Below are 18,226 nucleotides of genomic sequence, written 5' to 3' on the forward strand. Positions count from 1 at the left end.
ACTAAAAATGTTACTATTAGAAAATAAATTTTAAAATCAATACAATTTTGTAGGTACATTGCTAACCTTCTGCTTCTCCTCTGATTGGTGCTTTTATGAGGGAGGGTGGGTTTTCTAAGGGCCATCATTTAATGCAGCGCATGCTTATGAGATAAAATACAGTTTATATGAAGTTTCTTTCTAATTAACTTCTGTAGAATTTACAATTTTGAAAAACAGATAAATATATAAAAGTTACACTTGGCAAACATTTTACGTGTTACCTGAATCTGTGTGGCTTTTAAATGTTGTTGCATTTTCTGCAACAGATTTATTTCTGGGCTGCTATGGTCAATCGATGAGAATTTGGATATATAAAGTTTTTTGCATAGATTGCATCTAGAACTTCATTCAGCTTGTATATCCAAGTCGTTTATGTGAAAAGTGTGATCCATCGACAAGCAAATTTTCCGCTTCTAAATTAAATGTATTTGAGTTTATCTATGTACTATCTTTTTAGCAAAAAAATTTCCTCAAAAAATTATTCTTTCCTTGAATATTCAATTTTATCAAACAATTATTGTACATTTTAATATGATGCCTTTTAAACGAAATATCAACCTATTAACAACCATAAAATTTTTGTGCCAAAAAGGTCAACGAATAAAAAATCATGTGAAAATAGATGTTAACAATTTTAATCGTTTTTTTTCTCTACAATTGCGCAATTGCGATATTAAAAGTCATTATACAAAAAAATAAATTTCTTATATCCATGATGTTGCACTGGAAAGCGATTTTAATTTTATTCTTTCTGCAGTGCTTTATTTCCATGCAAAGCTAATCTTTTAGATATACGATCAAACCATTAAGGTTTTTATATGCCATACAATCAACACAATCCTGAATACATGACCATTTGTTTTTTTACTTGTGACTTTAAAGCTACACAATTTATGAACATATTTTAAGTTCCCTGTTATTGCAAAAGAATGTGTAGAACTGTCATATGACAAAGTAAAATATGGCATGTAAGTTATGCATTTTTTTGCTAGTGATATTGTATATTATACTGCACCTGCTCTGAATTTGATATCTTATGCTCATTTATTTTAACTATTTCTACTATTTCAACTATCATTCACTCTTTCCTCAAATAATTATTTTTTACTGACAGTATTAAATAATACCTTACTCATTCGCACATCTACTTTTGCGCACACCAAGTTCACATTTAATTGTTTAATTGTTATTTCAAAAAAGATACTTTATGAGCACAACAATGTATTGTACATCTTTCGAAAATTAAAAGCTTGCAAAATATTACCCTTATCTTTAACCAAGAAATAGCTTTTTATGGTTAATAGGTTCTTAAAAGCTTCAACAATGTTAGATTTATGCCAACAGTACTAATGCTATTTTATTTTTAACTGTGTTTGATATTACGGTACTTTATATCACATTTCAGTCACACACTAATCTTCATGCACTTTCTGTTGAATGAGCAAAATATTAGCATTTTAGCACAACTAATTGTACATGTAATGGTTCTATGCAATAATTAGACATGCACAAGTAAATTAAGGTATTTGTGCAAATATTACCATATAGGTTATTTATTTTTTTAATATTTTTATGGCATCTTAATAAGTCATTAAAAAAACAAATGCTTTTTGTTATATGTAAATTTTTAAGACATAAATAAATAAAATTATATACTCTTAAAAAGCGTATTACCTGTTACTTGTATCTGTTAGGGTTTCACATGTTTCCACATTCACTACAACAAATCCTTTTCTGGCTGTTGATGGTCAATCAATGAAAAATCAGGATATATAAATTTTCTATTTGCATAGATTGAATCTAAAACTTCTTTCAGCTTATAAAACACATATGAATGTCCTTTCTGTGAAAAGTGTAATCCATCAACAAAAAAACTTCTCCATTCCTAAATTAAAATTTAATTAGATTAATTAGATTGGATTCCCAGGAAGATTTTATGTCATTATTTTTTATTTATAATATTGTTTTCCTCAAATAATTATTTTACATTTTAATATAATTAACCTTTTGTGTCATTTCTATAAATAAACTAACTTTTAACCCATCAAACTTGGTTTACAATTGGAACTGAACATAAATTACTATTTGAATAGCATATCAAATTTCTAACAATAATTAATTCATCAACTCATTAAAGTAATACCAACGTAAACTTTGGGCAAATAGATAAATTATGTACTGTAAAGGAACTAAATTTTGCGGAACTAAAGTTTGCAGGAATTTAATTTAATGGACGAGTAGGTGCATTTTTTTTTTCGATGGGAATTAAAGTTCACAGATAACCAAATGGAGAAAATTTTATAGGAATTTTCTAGCAAATTTAATATAAATTAGTGAAATTCACAAAAAATATATTTAAAATATATCTAAAACTGAGCAAATAAAAAAAAAAAATTTTTGTAAATCAAATGTAAAATACAAACATTTTGGAGGTATGATATTGTATAATATAAAATTAAATATTGCAGACAGCTTTTGTAAACAGTGAAATTTAGTTAATTTTAATAGTTTTTGTTCATAGTCATGTTAACTAAAGCATTTGATCACATAATTCAGAAATATTACTTACCTATTCTTTAAAACAGTTAGAAAAACAGTCCAAGTAAGCTCCTTGTCATTGCTACTTTCAATCCCAGCAATTTTGTGTGTGTGTAATGATTTCACAACCCACAAGGTCAAGGTGCAAAAAATCATACACTTTACAATCCCATATACGTGTGAACAACCTGTTTGGATTTTTTTTTGTAGTAAAATAAGCAGTACAATTGGAGGTTTGCGCTGCCAACAAACACAATACAATCTCATAGAAAAATGCTATTTTTTCTAATGCCAAGAAAGTAATAAATAAATAAAAAAAGGACTCTTGAAACATTGTTGCTGGCTTGACTCACTTTATGTGCAATATTTTTGTATGCTTTTATGCAAATGTCAAAAAAAATTACAAAAAAAATTATTAAAGAGAGATAGTTTAAAAATAAAGTGCTTATTAAATTATGCATATCAAATATACTTAGGGGACTGTCGTTTTAAGCTATTTTAAAATAATAAGTTCAATATGATATTTGAGTTAATTTAAGATGTGTTCGTGTTCTCATAAAATTTTGACCACTATTAGCTGAACTATATGTAAGTCATAAAAAAACCCAAAAAAAACACAGCCAATTTCGTAGTACCTTTAAATTCTGTAGTTAGCATTAAATGAGTGGCACCAGACATTGACATCTTCAGTTTAGGATAATAATATGGAGACAAAGCTTTTTTAGTCATTTTTTAAATACGGAAAAAAGTGCCAAACTATTAAAGCTATATATTGCTGGTAGGCTGCAAAGTTGCTACTTTGCATACATATAGGCCAGGTAGACAAGAAAGAGCATTTAAATTTTGCTAGTCACATACTCTAGCGCACCCCCACAAGAAAAATACACATAGAAACCATGAAGACACCAAAATTTGTCCCATGTCAACATTTAAAGTAAGATTGTGAAACTTTGCAACAGTTTTGTCCTTCTGAAAGTTCAATAGTTGAGATTATTACAACATTCACCTGATTTGTTAACATGTCATTAAATAAATCCACAAAGGTAAGGTTGTGCATGTCAGCTACTCTTTTGCATACATCCACGTATTTTGGGAGATTGGAATTAAAATTTGCACATGGTTTATCTACAATATAAAATAAAAACATTATCATCATCATCATCATCATCATTCTTGGCTTAACGTCCGTTTTCCATGCTAGCATGGGTTGGACAGGGTATATTAATGACCCTCTTCCAATCTGATCTAGACTGTGTTAGATCTAAACTCAACTTCCTCTGTATCAAGTCTATCCTTATAACCTCCTGCAATATTATTATATTACCAATTAAAAAAGAAAAAGCTTTACATATTCACACATTTCAGCCCTCTAAATTAGTCGTTTGAGTCAGCACTTTGCCAAGGTGAGAAAATGAAGTGTTAACAGTTTTAAATATCATCGGCAAAACTTGGGAATATCTATATTATAATACCTGTATACATCTGTCTGTCACGCAAAATGGTAGCTTAGCTGCACAATAGCGAGAAGCACGCAATGGGGTATAAAAAGGACGGACGAATCCGTGGATTTTCCACTGGCTAACGACTAGTTTTCATGTAATTAAGCGAATTAAATAGATTGTTACAAAAACTTTTAACATTATCTAAAAAAAGAATAAAATCTTTTATCTTTATTATAAAGTGATTGCGTTTATCATTCAAGGTTCCTAGTGTTGTGAGCCGCAACTTGAAAAACTAATTAACATGACAGACAATTTAATGAACTTTAGTAGGCTATTCGGTCTAGAAGTATCACAACAAAATTGAGAAAAAAGTACTTCTTTAAAGAATTGTCAGCTAGAAGCTTCTGATGATATCTGTGGGTGGACGAAAGGACCAGCTAGACATAGACAGACCTGGTGGTGGAATAATGAGGTTGACCAGTGTATAAAAGAAAAGAGGAAATTTTGGAAAGAGTGGAAGTCAGGTGGTAAAAAAAATATTTACTTAGAAGCTAAGCGTCGTGCTCGTACAGCAGTGTATAAGGCAAAATCAGAAGCAGAGAGAAACAGATTTGCAGATGTGTTAGGAAGGGAAGACCAACGCAATGAGGTATTCAAGATAGCAAACCAAATGAAGAAGACTAATCAAGATGTTGTAGGTGAGAAGTGTATACGTAATGATGAAGGTATTTTGGCTAGCACAGAGGAGGAGAAAAGGGTAGTTTGGAAGAATTATTATCAGAGGTTGCTTAACACTGAGTTTGATTGGGATGAGAATAATTTGTTTGATGATGATGTTGTAAAAGGGCCAGCTATGCAGATCAAGACAGAATGGGTAGTGGAGGCTATTAGGAAATTGAAGATTGACAAGGCTGCGGGAGTATCAGGTATTGTTGCAGAGATAGTAAAAGCATCTGGATATTTTAGAGTTGAGCTTATTACAAGTCTTGCTAATCAGATTGCAAAGGATGGTGCTATTCCGAGTGGGTGGCAGTCGAGAGTAATAGTGAATTGTTTCAAGGGTGATGCATTAGAAAGAGGTAACTATAGAGGTTTAAAGTTGCTTGATCAAGTAATGAAAGTTATTGAAAGAGTGATTGATAAGTTACTTAGAGAAAGAATTGATATAGATAAAATGCAATTTGGTTTTGTTCTAGGGTGTGGCACTACAGATGCAATACTTTTAATCAGACAGCTTCAGGAAATGTATTTAAGAAAGAGAAAGAATCTCTATTTTGCCTTTGTGGATTTAGAGAAAGCTTTTGATAGAGTGCCACGTAAAGTTATTTGGTGGGCTATGAGAAAATTAGGTGTGGATGAGTGGCTAGTTACGATGGTACAGTCTATGTACAGCAATACTAGAAGTCATGTTAGGATAATGATTCACTTAGTGATGAACTTAGTGTAAATGTTGGTGTACATCAGGGTTCTGTACTTAGTCCTTTGAGTGGAACAGCCTCAACATAGTAAAGGATTTGAGGCTATTGCTAACCCTAATTTTAAGGATTGCAGCATGTCCAATAAAATTTAAAACTTTTATTACAAAATTTTAGGAAAAGTGGTTCTGGTCAACATTATATAAAATTTTTAACTCACTTTTTTTATCCCATAGCCATTTCCCCCATGCAACATCGTCAACAGGTGGTGGACTCATCAAAACAATGTTTTTTACATTATTCTCCTTCAGAGCCTTTACAATATTCTGTATATTTTGCTCAAACTTTTTAATAGGAACATGACGATTGTCAAGTTTTTCATCAACAGAGTCATTTGATCCAAGAAGTATCACGGCTGTCTCGATAGTTCCTTTTGGCTGATTATCATTCTGAAGGAGTTCAGGAATCATTAAATTTAAATGATCAGATGTATAACCACTAAAACCACGTGCTACAACATCACAAATTCTAATAAAAAGAAATCAAAAGATATTTAAGTAGATATTGTATGTCTTTTAAAAAGATTAAATCTACTTGGGTCGAGAACCTTAAGTATTGCATATTGCATCCACTTGTATATAAGATATAAATACAAATAGAAAGAAGTATAGAACATGAGTCCCATTTGTCCAATAGAACTACTGAAACATCTAATTTATTTTTTAAGCTGCTATACAATTTTAATTTTATAAAATACCAATTTACTAGAAATTCATTATTAATTCAAAATGTAAAAAACTTTTGGAACTTAAAAAAAGATTTGTCTTCTCCTAATTGATTGGTTTTTTTTTTAACACTTTTTATAACAAAATTAGCGAAAAAGTCATGTATTACATTAATGACAAAAATTATTCAGAGCTTTAATCACACTTTCTTTTTTGTGTTTCCTAGCATAAGTTGGTGGTTTGGGATATTATCTTGAAGAGTGTTGAAAAAGCCAAGGGAAAGTACAGGCCCCGTTGTCTGGAAGCTAAAGGAAGAGATTGTAGCAAGACAATTTAGTGCAAAAGTTCAGCAGTTAACCCACAATGGTCAGTGTGATAGTGACAATGTTGAAAGTACTTGGACTACTTTGAAGAATTGTCAGCTAGAAGCTTCTAATGATATCTGTGGGTGGATGAAAGAACCACTAAACATAGACAGACCTGGTGGTGGAATAACGAGGTTGACCAGTGTATAAAAGAAAAGAGGAAATTTTGGAAAGAGTGGAAGTCAGTTTAATTGGCTGTATTTTTGCATCCAATTTGTATAAGGGTAACAGAGGTTTTTTTATTTTTTTAGTGTTTTTACTGTCTATTTTTACTCTAATGTTAAATCGGAGCAATTAAAAATTTCAATGGTTATGATGTCATAGTTGCTTTAGGTTTCCCATAATATACTCATGGTATATAAACAAAATTAAGACCAGCATGTTAGCAGGTGAATGGAAACTTTGATTTGTTGACCCTGAGCATGTTTATACATAATAAATTGTTAATATAACAATAGAAAGACAAAAAGACAAAGCATATTCAGTTTTCATATGATTTGCATGAGAAATGCTAAATGATTTTTCGTTGAAACTTCACGTAACTCCAGATATAGCTTTTTAAATATTTATTTTTCTTGTCACTCGACTGCCATCTTGGTTATCTTCAACCTTCTTTGTCATTAAATATTTTTCATTCTAGCTCCAGTCTTTTTAGTGGCATGTGACCTTGTTATGTATTATTTCAGTAGCGCTTTTTTAATTATTACTGACTGTAAAGCCAGAACATATATCTTCGTGCGGCAAAGTGAAACGAAAGCTCTCAACGAGGTAAAAAAATATTTACTTAGAAGCTAAGCGTCGTGCTCGTACAGCAGTGTATAAGGCAAAATCAGAAGCAGAGAGAAACAGATTTGCAGATGTGTTAAGAAGGGAAGACCAATGCAATGAGGTATTCAAGATAGCAAACCAAATGAAGAAGACTAATCAAGATGTTGTAGGTGAGAAGTGTATATGTAATGATGAAGGTATTTTGGCTAGCACAGAGGAGGAGAAAAGGGTAGCTTGGAAGAATTATTATCAGAGGTTGCTTAACACTGAGTTTGATTGGGATGAGAATAATTTGTCTGATGATGATGTTGTAAAAGGGCCAGCTATGCAGATCAAGACAGAATGGGTAGTGGAGGCTATTAGGAAATTGAAGATTGACAAGGCTGCGGGAGTATCAGGTATTGTTGCAGAGATAGTAAAAGCATCTGGATTTATTGGAGTTGAGCTTATTACAAGTCTTGCTAATCAGATTGCAAAGGATGGTGCTATTCCAAGTGGGTGGCAGTCGAGAGTAATAGTGAATTGTTTCAAGGGCAAGGGTGATGCATTAGAAAGAGGTAACTATAGAGGTTTAAAGTTGCTTGATCAAGTAATGAAAGTTATTGAAAGAGTGATTGATAAGTTACTTAGAGAAAGAATTGATATAGATAAGATGCAATTTAGTTTTGTTCTAGGGTGTGGCACTACAGATGCAATACTTTTAATCAGACAGCTTCAGGAAATGTATTTAAGAAAGAGAAAGAATCTCTATTTTGCCTTTGTGGATTTAGAGAAAGCTTTTGATAGAGTGCCACGTAAAGTTATTTGGTGGGCTCTGAGAAAATTAGGTGTGGATGAGTGGCTAGTTACGATGGTACAGTCTATGTACAGCAATCCTAGAAGTCATGTTAGGATAATGATTCACTTAGTGATGAACTTAGTGTAAATGTTGGTGTACATCAGGGTTCTGTACTTAGTCCTTTGAGTGGAACAGCATGCAAGCATGGAAAACGGACGTTAAGCTGAGAATGACAATGACGATGACGATGACGATGACGATGACGATGATGATGATGATGATAAGTGTTAAATGCACTTTCCTCAAAAAAATACTTTGTGTAAACTTCGAAAAATGTTGGGCTGTTAAATGTTACTCACCTAATATATTCATTAGCCAGCATCCCCAGGAAACCTCCACATGAATATCCTTGCTAAAAGTAATTATTTGTCAAAAAATTATCAAAAAGCTGTTATTTCTAACTATTCTTGATCCATACTCTCACATAATGCCCATACACATATAAATTAAAGTGTCTTCAATTTAATTGGCTGTATTTTTGCATCCAATTTGTATAAGGTTAACAGAGGTTTTTTATTTTTTTAGTGTTTTTACCGTCTATTTTTACTCTAATGTTAAATCGGAGCAATTAAAAATTTCAATGGTTATGATGTCATAGTTGCTTTAGGTTTCCCATAATATACTCATGGTATGTAAACAAAATTAAGACCAGCATGCTAGCAGGTGAATGGAAACTTTGATTTGTTGACCCTGAGGCATGTTTATACATAATAAATTGTTAATATAACAATAGAAAGACAAAAAGACAAAGCATATTCAGTTTCCATATGATTTGCATGAGAAATGCTAAATGATTTTTCGTTGAAACTTCACGTAACTCCAGATATAGCTTTTTAAATATTTATTTTTCTTGTCACTCGACTGCCATCTTGGTTATCTTCGACCTTCTTTGTCATTAAATATTTTTCATTCTAGCTTCAGTCTTTTTAGTGGCATGTATTATTTATGTATTATTTCAGTAGCGCTTTATTTTGGAAGGCAAATAAAATATCAAGGTGTGACTATAAGCCCATAAAAATTCATGGAAAAAGTTGAAGAGGGAAGGGAAAGGGGGCTGCATCACTCTTCCCCCTCCAGCACGAATAGGATTGAGGGCGGTTACAACCTCTGTAATTTGAGACAGCACTCAGCATTTGCCAAGGTAATTACTAAAATAATTTCAAAACATGTACCTTCGCGTTAGCAATTATTTGAGGTGGTAAAATCGCACATGAAAGTCGCTAGGCCTTGTTGATCAGACATGTAAAAAATAGCCCAACGAAAAAAAGTATTTGTTCTTCCAGAGCATAGTTTAGTTGCCTCTTACAGCAACCTTGTCCCAAAGGATTGTTAAGAACAAGGTTGGAAATACTCCCTTGAGCATCATACCCGCCTAGGTTGACAGGTTATAGTTCAGCAAATTTTACAACCTGTTTGTTGAAATAAATTCTTTTAAATTTGAAATAAAAGAAATCATGCACACACCTGCTTTTAATATTATTTTTTTGTTTTATTGCTTAGAAAGCTAGTACATCATGTTGAAATATTTTTTTACAAAAACAAATCATTCGTACAGAGATCGATTGGAAAGTATGAATTTATGTAAAGTATGAAAGTATGAAAAAAATTTTTAACTTTTTTGCGACAGTATATTATTTGTTTTTGGCTATGAAAGTCATTAATAATAGCAAGTCATTAATAAGGTCATGTGCTACCAGAAAGGACTAGAGCTAGCCTGAAATTTTTACCGAACAAGAAGATCGAAGCAGCCATCAAGGCGGCAAGAAAAACAAATATTTAAAAAACGATATCTGGGGTTACATGAACTTTTAATAAAAAGTAAATATGTCATTGGGAATTTCTTATGAAAATCTTTCAGGAAGTCCAACTTGTAAAAGTACCTTAGGATCCCTTTAAAACGACACTACCGATACACATATATTATGTCGAAAAATGAACTTTGTGTTAAAAATGGAAATTTTTAAATGCTTGTATTTTGCTCAATCTAAATTATTTTTTTGTTTAAAATTTTTAAAATTTAATGCACAAAATTCCCTATCCCAACTGGTGTAACTAAAGGTGATGATTTTTTTGGAGTTTTGAGTTACTATAAATTTGCAAGACTTTCTGCCATTATTCTTTCTCAGTATGAATAATCTTGCCACAACATGGGTCTCAGTTTTGCCAAAAATGTAAGAACATGCTATGGCAAATCAAAGATGGTATTCTTATAAAAATATCAAAACTACAACAAGGGTGCTCTTTAAAGGGAGCAGTGGTTTGGAAAGAAACAAGTATTCATATAATCTGGGAAAGTATACAGGATAAAATGAAACAGTTGTCATGCAAGCCTGTCTAATGAATAAATGATACTGACAGTAGTTCTGGACAAGTTTTATTGAGATTGTTAGTGAATGAAATTAGTTTTTATAGATGTTATAGTTAGTTTGATGTTTATATATTTATCCCATGGTAAAAATACTGAACATAAATGAAAAAATATAATTACATACAAGAGAAAAACAGAAAGATAATTTAAACCACCTGTGTTTGAAGTTGTGAAGGTAGTCCTTAAAAATTTCCGAAGTATATATATATATCAATGTTTTTTAAAAAAGTCAACAAAACTAAAAAAAACACATTTGATTCAAAAATAGACATACTAAATTCCCTTAAAATGTGTTTTTGTATACGTAAATTTTAATGTAAATACAGCTGACAGCCCCCAAAAAGATGTTACATTAGATTATATGATTTTGGCTTTAACGATTGCGTGGCAGCCAAAAAGATGCGGGTGCTAGGTAAAGTGAGATCCTTTTTATTCCGTTTCTTCGCAACGAAAGTATTATTACCACTTTATAGGAATATATGCCAATCAGAAGTTATCTGTCTACACTCAATAATAGTTTAAAGCTTCAAAAATGTTTCCATAGAAAGAAATGGCCTGGAAAAGACCTTTCTTTAGCAAGCTTCTTCATCTTTCTGCATGCCATGCAGCTGTTAGAGTCAGAAGGGCTTACCGCGGAAAATATAAACATTAAAAAAGTTCAATATTTACGTAATTTACAGGTGCACTATAACAATACAGAATAGCAATATTCATGTAAGATTATGGAGTCTGACACACTGTGCCCTGTCTCATGAACAAGAATCAAGTTAATAGAGAGCCTTAAGCTAACCAAAATAATAAAGCTAAAAAAAATTTTCTTGAAATTTCTAGAACAATCTTGGGAAATAATTCAATACACCTTTACAATAATTTGGGAAAACTAACACTCCATTGCAGAATATTTTGCGATCGGGAAGGAGGTAAACATCAAACTTTTATAAGAGTTTATTAAGGAGAAAACAAGTTTTTTCGTGATAACTTTTCTTGCCGCATTTTGTTTTTAATGAAAAGTACACATAAGTTGTATCTTATTATTATTAATGTTTCCTGAAAATCTGAAAGAAATTGATTCAACGGAAGTATATATTGTAAAACGATGGAGAGCCGTAGGAACGCATGTACAATTGAATTAATGTATATAACGGTGCTTCCTATTATGCTCACCTTGTGCAAGAAAAGTATTAAGATAGATATGCATATTTAACATAGACAAAGCAGAAAAGCATAACTGAAGAGATTTTAACAATAAAGGTCCTCAAAAATAATAAGTAAGTAGTAAGTACGTGGTAAGAGTTTATATTTCTCGTTGTTGATCAGTTAATACACTAGCTAAGTTAAAAATAAAGTTAAAAATATAAGTACATGAGCATCTTCAAAACAAAACAAAAAGATAAAAACCGACAAAAATAATACAACCTGTGTGTTGGAATCGCCAATAAAGTAAAGCTTAGGATACATCCATTTGCCTTGTCCCTCTGTTCCTTGCTTTTCGGCTGCCATTTTGTTTTTTCCGCATGTTCTGAGAAATATATCGAATCCTATTTGGGATTGTTTCGCACAAGGTTGATTGGATGTACGAGGTTGGTCAGTCGAGGTCTATCTATCTATCTATCTATCTACGAAGACAGGCAACATTGTACGAAGTTGCCCTTAATGCTATAAATGAAGTATAAAAGTGAACATTTTTTGCACACTGTAAAATTAAATCAAAAGTCCTTAAATAGTTAAGAAATAGTAATTATCTGATCAACCCCTCAAAGCCTTTTTTTTGGACAATCTCCAGCATACGCGCCAGCAAGAAAAAAAATCTTAGGGGTTCCTAAATATTCCCGATGTACAAAAGTTAGTCAGTATTGTACTAAGATGGGTCAATCTCTAAAGTCCAACATTGCAAAGTAAAAGAAATCGCACGGAACATGATTTCCAGGTCCATGAAAATATGCTGAGCAGCTCAACATTTGACAGAAAAAGATTACTCCATCACACGTCTTTCTTTTATGCGAAATATGCCCACAAATGTTCCTTTAGTTGCAGTTATTTTTCTAAATGGTTTTCCACTTTAAAAATGGAGGGTAAAACAGTTCAAGACGATAATAAAAACTCTGCATCACAGAGAACTGATGCTGGAATAATTATTATTGGTGACGAAATTTTAAAAGGCCATACTAAAGACACAAATGCTTCTTTCCTTCTCAGTAAGTTATGGACAAATGGAGTTTATGTTGAAAAAGTATCCTTTCTTCCTGACAATATTGATCAGATAGCAAAGAAAGTAAGAAAGTTTTCTTCCAGATATTCCTTTGTCATAACTGCAGGCGGTGTTGGACCAACACATGATGATGTCACATACAAAGGTATTTCAAAGGCCTTTGATGAACCATTAATAGTTAATAAACAGATAAAGAACATGTTGGAAATTTTTTCTGGGACTAATGAATTATCACAAAGCTTTTTAAAAATGGCTACTGTTCCCGAAACTTCAAAAGTGATATTTGGCATTGATCCTCTTACAAATAGGGAAGTAAACTTCCCATTGCTATGTGTTAGAAATGTTTACATTTTTCCAGGAGTTCCTCAATACTTACAGAAATCATTTCTTGCCAATAAACATTTATTCTCTGGCAAGAGCACATTTTTATTGACAAAAATTTATCTATCAGCAAATGAAGACATCATCGCATCTTGCATTGAAAAATTGAGTGAAAAATTTTCAGATGTTCATGTAGGCTCATATCCAATGTTGAATGATGTATACAAAGTCAAAGTGACTTTAGAAGCAGAGGTGCAAGAACAATTAGATCTAGCATATGATGCTCTTATAAAAGATCTCCCAAATGATATTATTGTGTCAATAAAAAAATGTTTACCAAACAACAGAGATGCTCATCACGAAATGTTTAATACATCAACCGTTAAAATTCGAAGAAACATGTCATCCCCACAATGTAGGTGTTGTTTTCAGCAGATTACCTTATTATAATACTATTTAAGGCTTTCTGGTAAATGCTTATTCTTGTATTTGCGTTAAATTTTAACCACAAATCTTCTGATGGTTTTGCTTTGCATATTGCAAAAAACAATTGTTTTTATTAATGCATCTACAAACTCCTTTAAGAGATGCTCTTACCTTGTCTATGGTAATATCCGTACATTTTACTCATGTTTTGACAGTCTGGTGCTGTTTTATTGACAGCACTAGACTGGTCCCCAGCAAAAATATTTTGTGTTAGGATCACAAGTGCTGCTGCAAAAATTTTGCCTGTAGTAGTGTTATGACTTACTAAGAAGGATTAGATATGCACTTGTAAAATTAATTTTATCTGCAGATTGTCAGAAAAAAATGCTGATGCCCACCTATTACAACACGTATTAATATCCACTGCACTACACATTTAATCAAAATGTTCTACCAAATTTCCCTAACATGGCTTCAATTAATCCAGAGTTATGGTAATATTTACTCGCCCGTATGGAATGGCAGCCAAGGGAAATCAAACACCGTTTTCACACACAATGTGAAAGAATAATAACCACTAAGCTACAAGGCTATAAATAATGCAGCTTTTAGGATTATTGCCATTTCTAAATCAGAATCTTTATCTATGTAACCATCCTCGAAGTTTCAATGTGATCATTTTGGCTACACACCACACAGAATAGCTTATTTGAACTCCATTATATATGCCCTCATTGGTTTAAATGGATCTCTTTTCTATCTTTTAGAGGTCTGGCACATAACTGGCAATCTTAAAAATGTATCTTTGAAAGCTTACAATAAGTTAATAATGTAAATAAAAATAGCAGAAAGTTATAAGGCAAGTGCTAACCTCAAAAAAGAAGAACTTTAGAAATAATTATTTTTCTGTGTTCTGAAGAATTTAAATTAAAGGCAAAAATTATCTTAAAAAGGCAAAAACACCTTAAAAAATTACGAAAAAATGCAGTGATAAAAAGACTCCATGATTAATATATCACATATTTACAGCCTTGTTTGCCTTAAAAATTATTCCAATGTTTTTGTTGTTTTTCTTACAAACGTCTTGGAGTTCTCTTTGTGCATAGACTTCACTCCATTCCCCTTTAATCTTTTCTCTCCTATTCCTTTCTTTCACTTCTCAAACTTTTGCACTTTAATTTTTTCATAGATTGTGCTGTAAGAACTGAGCCATCTGCGTATTATAAATCCCATGGACAATCAGTTTTGAGCTCCATTGGAAGCACTTCCAAGATTAAAACAACCCTGATGTAACGCTAAATTCTTCCCTTAAGTGAATAGTAAGCCTGACATGAATTTTAGTATTATTGATAATAGTGCCAATGATCTTCCTGGTTTGTCAACATATTCAAAGGTAAACTTCTGGTCATGTTCTTTCAGGCAGCTTGTCAACCAATGAATTTACATGTTCCCACTCTCCCTGTTCCCACCTAAGAAGAGCTGGAAATTAGCTTGTGCCCACTATGGTGTAGTGATCATGGCAAAACATAAAAATGAGGGTTTTACTTCTAAAACATCATCCATCTTCACTGCTTTCTTTCCTTTGTGTTTTTCTTTCATATTTAGCACTAGTCTTGTTAATGAATAAACAATTGAAACAAAACCATCAAGACGGTTTCCATAAGGTTACTGGGAATTTATTTCATTTATTATGTGTTCTATCAAAACAGTGCTAGCAGACTTAGAGATCATGGGAAACAGGATTTAAGAGAATTTATTGTTTTGAGGAACGAAGACAGCATGCAACGGACAGAGCGTTTAAAATATTTTTTTCAGACTGTTTTAGGTTGTTCCTGACTTTTGTAGATTGTTCTAGCCTATTTCAAGTTGTCCTAGCCTGTTTCAGGCTGTTCTGGCCTAAACCACCATGTCTGTTGCTATTTGTTTAGAACAATATTTAGTTTTACTAAGAGGAAAAATGATACAGCATATCATTTGCTTTTAACCATTTATGCTGTTTCAAACTTGTGGTCATTTACAATACTGGAACTTGCATATGTTCCCTACGACAAGATAGTATTTGCTAAAAGTTGCCAAGGCAAATTTAGTTGTCAGGGCTGTGAACAGGACCTGCTTAATGGGATTATTTTGAAATATTTAATGGCCTAGTTCTAAATATATATCTTCATTTTCTTTAGTATCCTCACTGTCATTAGTTGACTTGGATCATTATCTTGATGTCAACAACAACTCAAAATTGAGTATTTCTATCAAATGTGCATGGGCTGTCTTTGTACAGACTATGCAAATGTATACATTGGATGAAGTTTGCATTGGTTTTAACGGTGGGAAAGATTGTACAGCTGTCCTGCATCTCTTTGTGGCATTTATGAAAAAAATGTTTCCAGATAATACAAAACGACTGCTAGGTTTGTACTTAAAACATTCCAATCCATTTGAAGAAGCACATATATTTATCAAAGACTGTGAAGTTAATTATAACTTAGAAATGATAGTCATACCAGGCAGTATAAAGGAAGGTTTGACCAAATTAAAAACTTCCCATCCACAAATCAAAGCTGTTATTATGGGTACCCGGCGACATGACCCTTATTCGTCTTCCCTCCGGGCATTCACAGTGACTGACGAAGGATGGCCTAGCTACATGCGAGTATTGCCGATTTTGGACTGGAGTTACTGTGAGGTTTGGGAGCTGCTACGAACTTTCCGCCTGCCATATTGTAAGTTGTACAATGATGGCTACACATCGTTAGGTTCAACTACAAACACAACAAAGAATCCAGCTTTGTTACTACCTGATGGAAGATATTCTCCGGCATACGCTTTGAAAAATGAGTTTGCTGAAAGAACTGGAAGGGATAAAAAAGAAGGACAAAACAGTGACACAGAAGAGTAGTAATTTCGTTCTAGAAAATTAGGCTTTGTTATTGATACACAGATATTTTATCGCATATTTCAGTTTTTTTTAAAAAAAAAATAAGGGACTATTTATTATGAGTCCATTTTTAGGGCTGCTTCAATTAACTGGTGTGATTTTCACACACTGGTTTTGATTTTCAATAAGAAACAGGAACCATTTTTTATTTTGTTTGATGTTTTAAACATTTCCAGCTATTTCCACCTATTAAGAGATATTATTTTTTATATTACATATTACAATTTCAGCAACAGTTTACGGAGTGATACAGTTTATTTTAAAAATAAACGCTTAATTGACAGTGACGTCAAATGTTTTATTTACTTTCCCACACATTTCTCTTTTTCTTTAGAATGAATTTTAATTGTTTATAACACGTTTTTAAAGAATTTTTGATTTCAAGGGTCAATTTTTGTTGAATATAGAAAAGTGTTATAATTCTTTTTTGCAGAATCAGTAGCTGCATTTTTAACAAACTAGTCGTTAGCCCGTGAAAAAATCCACGGGTTCACCCGTCCTTTTTATACCGCACTGCGTGCGCCTCGCTACCTCCGCAGCTGAGCTACCATTTTGCGTGACAGACAGATGGACAGACAGACGTATACGGGCATTATAATATATAGATTCCCGAATTTTAAATGATAGAAAAAAATTCCACAGAGTTTAGAATTTGCAGTGTATGAATTTATAGAAGGGAAGGTATGAATTCTAACAGAAACCACTGCAGAACTTTGTACTTTTATGTTCCGAAAAAGAAGTCATTTAGCATACCTTAAAATAACTTATTTTTTAGAAAATCCAATTTGGCAAATTTTGCTATAGAAAGTTTCCTTTCACATGAAATATTTTATCTGTGAAATCTATACCTATGTTATTGTTTTAATTTTTTAAACCGTGTTGTTAGATTACTGATTGATTACATTCTCTTTCGTTTAATTCATGTGAAGTACGCAGTTCAAGTACGCGAAAGTTAGATTGAATTGACGGATCTGCCTTAAGGAAATTAATTTTCGCGTCTTTTAAAATTACTGACAATTAATGACTACAAATTCTAAACTCTGTGGAATTTCATCAAGCTGTGTTTTACACAAACAACGCATTTATTTGTGGGGAATGATTTCTAACGTCATTTCTAACGTCACAAGATTTTAACTCTCGCAAAAATTAATTCGCGTAAGGTGAGCGAAGAAAGTATTTTTGTGACATTAATAATAATATTTCCCAACTGCAGTTGGCACCACTACGGGAAACTCATTGAAGCTCAAGTTGCAGGAATGGAAAAGAAATCTTGGGAATATTTTTTTTAGTCGTCAGGTTATGGAACTGTTCGCGTTTGTCTCCATTGTCTTTTGAATTTCTTATCTTTTTTTTGTTTAACGAAATTAATTCTGGTAAAAAGGTTAGAAAACCTCTGGAATAGTAGTAATAAATCTATATTTGGCAAAAAAAATGTTAGATTTTTAAGATATAGCGAAAAACGCAAACAAATGTAGCTAAACAAGCGATTACAATTTACTACAATCAACTTCAATCGCAAAGGACGACGTACTTAGCGCTGTGTGGTCGTCCAACCGGCACAATGTCCACTGGAAACAGAAATGCGCGCACAACTTCACAATGGCGGCGATTAATTTATTTGTCGAAATCATGAAATCATGTCCTTATACACTGCCGCACTGACAACGCTCCTAAAGAAACAAATTGATTGACTTTTAAAACGGTCAGTGGGTGCAAAAGCGCTCTTAAATATTGCGCAATAATAAACAGCCGGTCCTAGCCGGTTTTGGTCTCTCCCTGCCCCTTATGGCCTTAGCATTAGTACAAGAATCAGAGAAGGAGAATGAGCAAAGGA

The 18,226-nt window shown here is 32.5% G+C and overlaps 2 protein-coding genes across 2 annotated transcripts; one reads left to right on the top strand and one right to left on the bottom strand.

Moving 5' to 3' along the window:
• Positions 1-157: 157 nt before the first annotated feature.
• Positions 158-12,074, bottom strand: LOC130635782 (isoamyl acetate-hydrolyzing esterase 1 homolog). Its single transcript, XM_057445253.1, has 6 exons — positions 11,918-12,074; positions 8,433-8,485; positions 5,658-5,965; positions 3,587-3,705; positions 1,717-1,927; positions 158-455 (listed from the first exon to the last, which is right to left on the bottom strand). The coding sequence occupies exons 1-5, from the start codon at positions 11,999-12,001 to the stop codon at positions 1,760-1,762; spliced, it is 732 nt and encodes a 243-aa protein (XP_057301236.1). The 5' UTR covers positions 12,002-12,074; the 3' UTR covers positions 158-455; positions 1,717-1,759.
• Positions 12,075-12,305: 231 nt separating this feature from the next.
• On the top strand, positions 12,306-16,679 carry LOC130635781 (FAD synthase-like). The gene is made up of 2 exons (XM_057445252.1): positions 12,306-13,446; positions 15,635-16,679. Exons 1-2 carry the CDS (start codon positions 12,441-12,443, stop codon positions 16,351-16,353), a joined length of 1,725 nt encoding a protein of 574 aa, XP_057301235.1. The 5' UTR covers positions 12,306-12,440; the 3' UTR covers positions 16,354-16,679.
• The last annotated feature ends 1,547 nt before the right edge of the window (positions 16,680-18,226 follow it).

The sequence above is a fragment of the Hydractinia symbiolongicarpus genome, chromosome 3 (assembly GCF_029227915.1).
Source record: "Hydractinia symbiolongicarpus strain clone_291-10 chromosome 3, HSymV2.1, whole genome shotgun sequence".
Taxonomy (NCBI): domain Eukaryota; kingdom Metazoa; phylum Cnidaria; class Hydrozoa; order Anthoathecata; family Hydractiniidae; genus Hydractinia; species Hydractinia symbiolongicarpus.

Coding starts and splice junctions, on each gene's coding strand:
- LOC130635782 (XM_057445253.1), bottom strand. CDS start 12,001: ATGGCAGCCGAAAAGCAAGGAACAGAGGGACAAGGCAAATGGATGTAT. Junction 5,966..8,432: donor CTGGCTAATGAATATATTAG/GTGAGTAACATT, acceptor TCTTTTTATTAG/AATTTGTGATGTTGTAGCAC. Junction 3,706..5,657: donor ATGGCTATGGGATAAAAAAA/GTGAGTTAAAAA, acceptor TTTATATTGTAG/ATAAACCATGTGCAAATTTT.
- LOC130635781 (XM_057445252.1), top strand. CDS start 12,441: ATGCTGAGCAGCTCAACATTTGACAGAAAAAGATTACTCCATCACACG. Junction 13,447..15,634: donor AAACATGTCATCCCCACAAT/GTAGGTGTTGTT, acceptor CATTTTCTTTAG/TATCCTCACTGTCATTAGTT.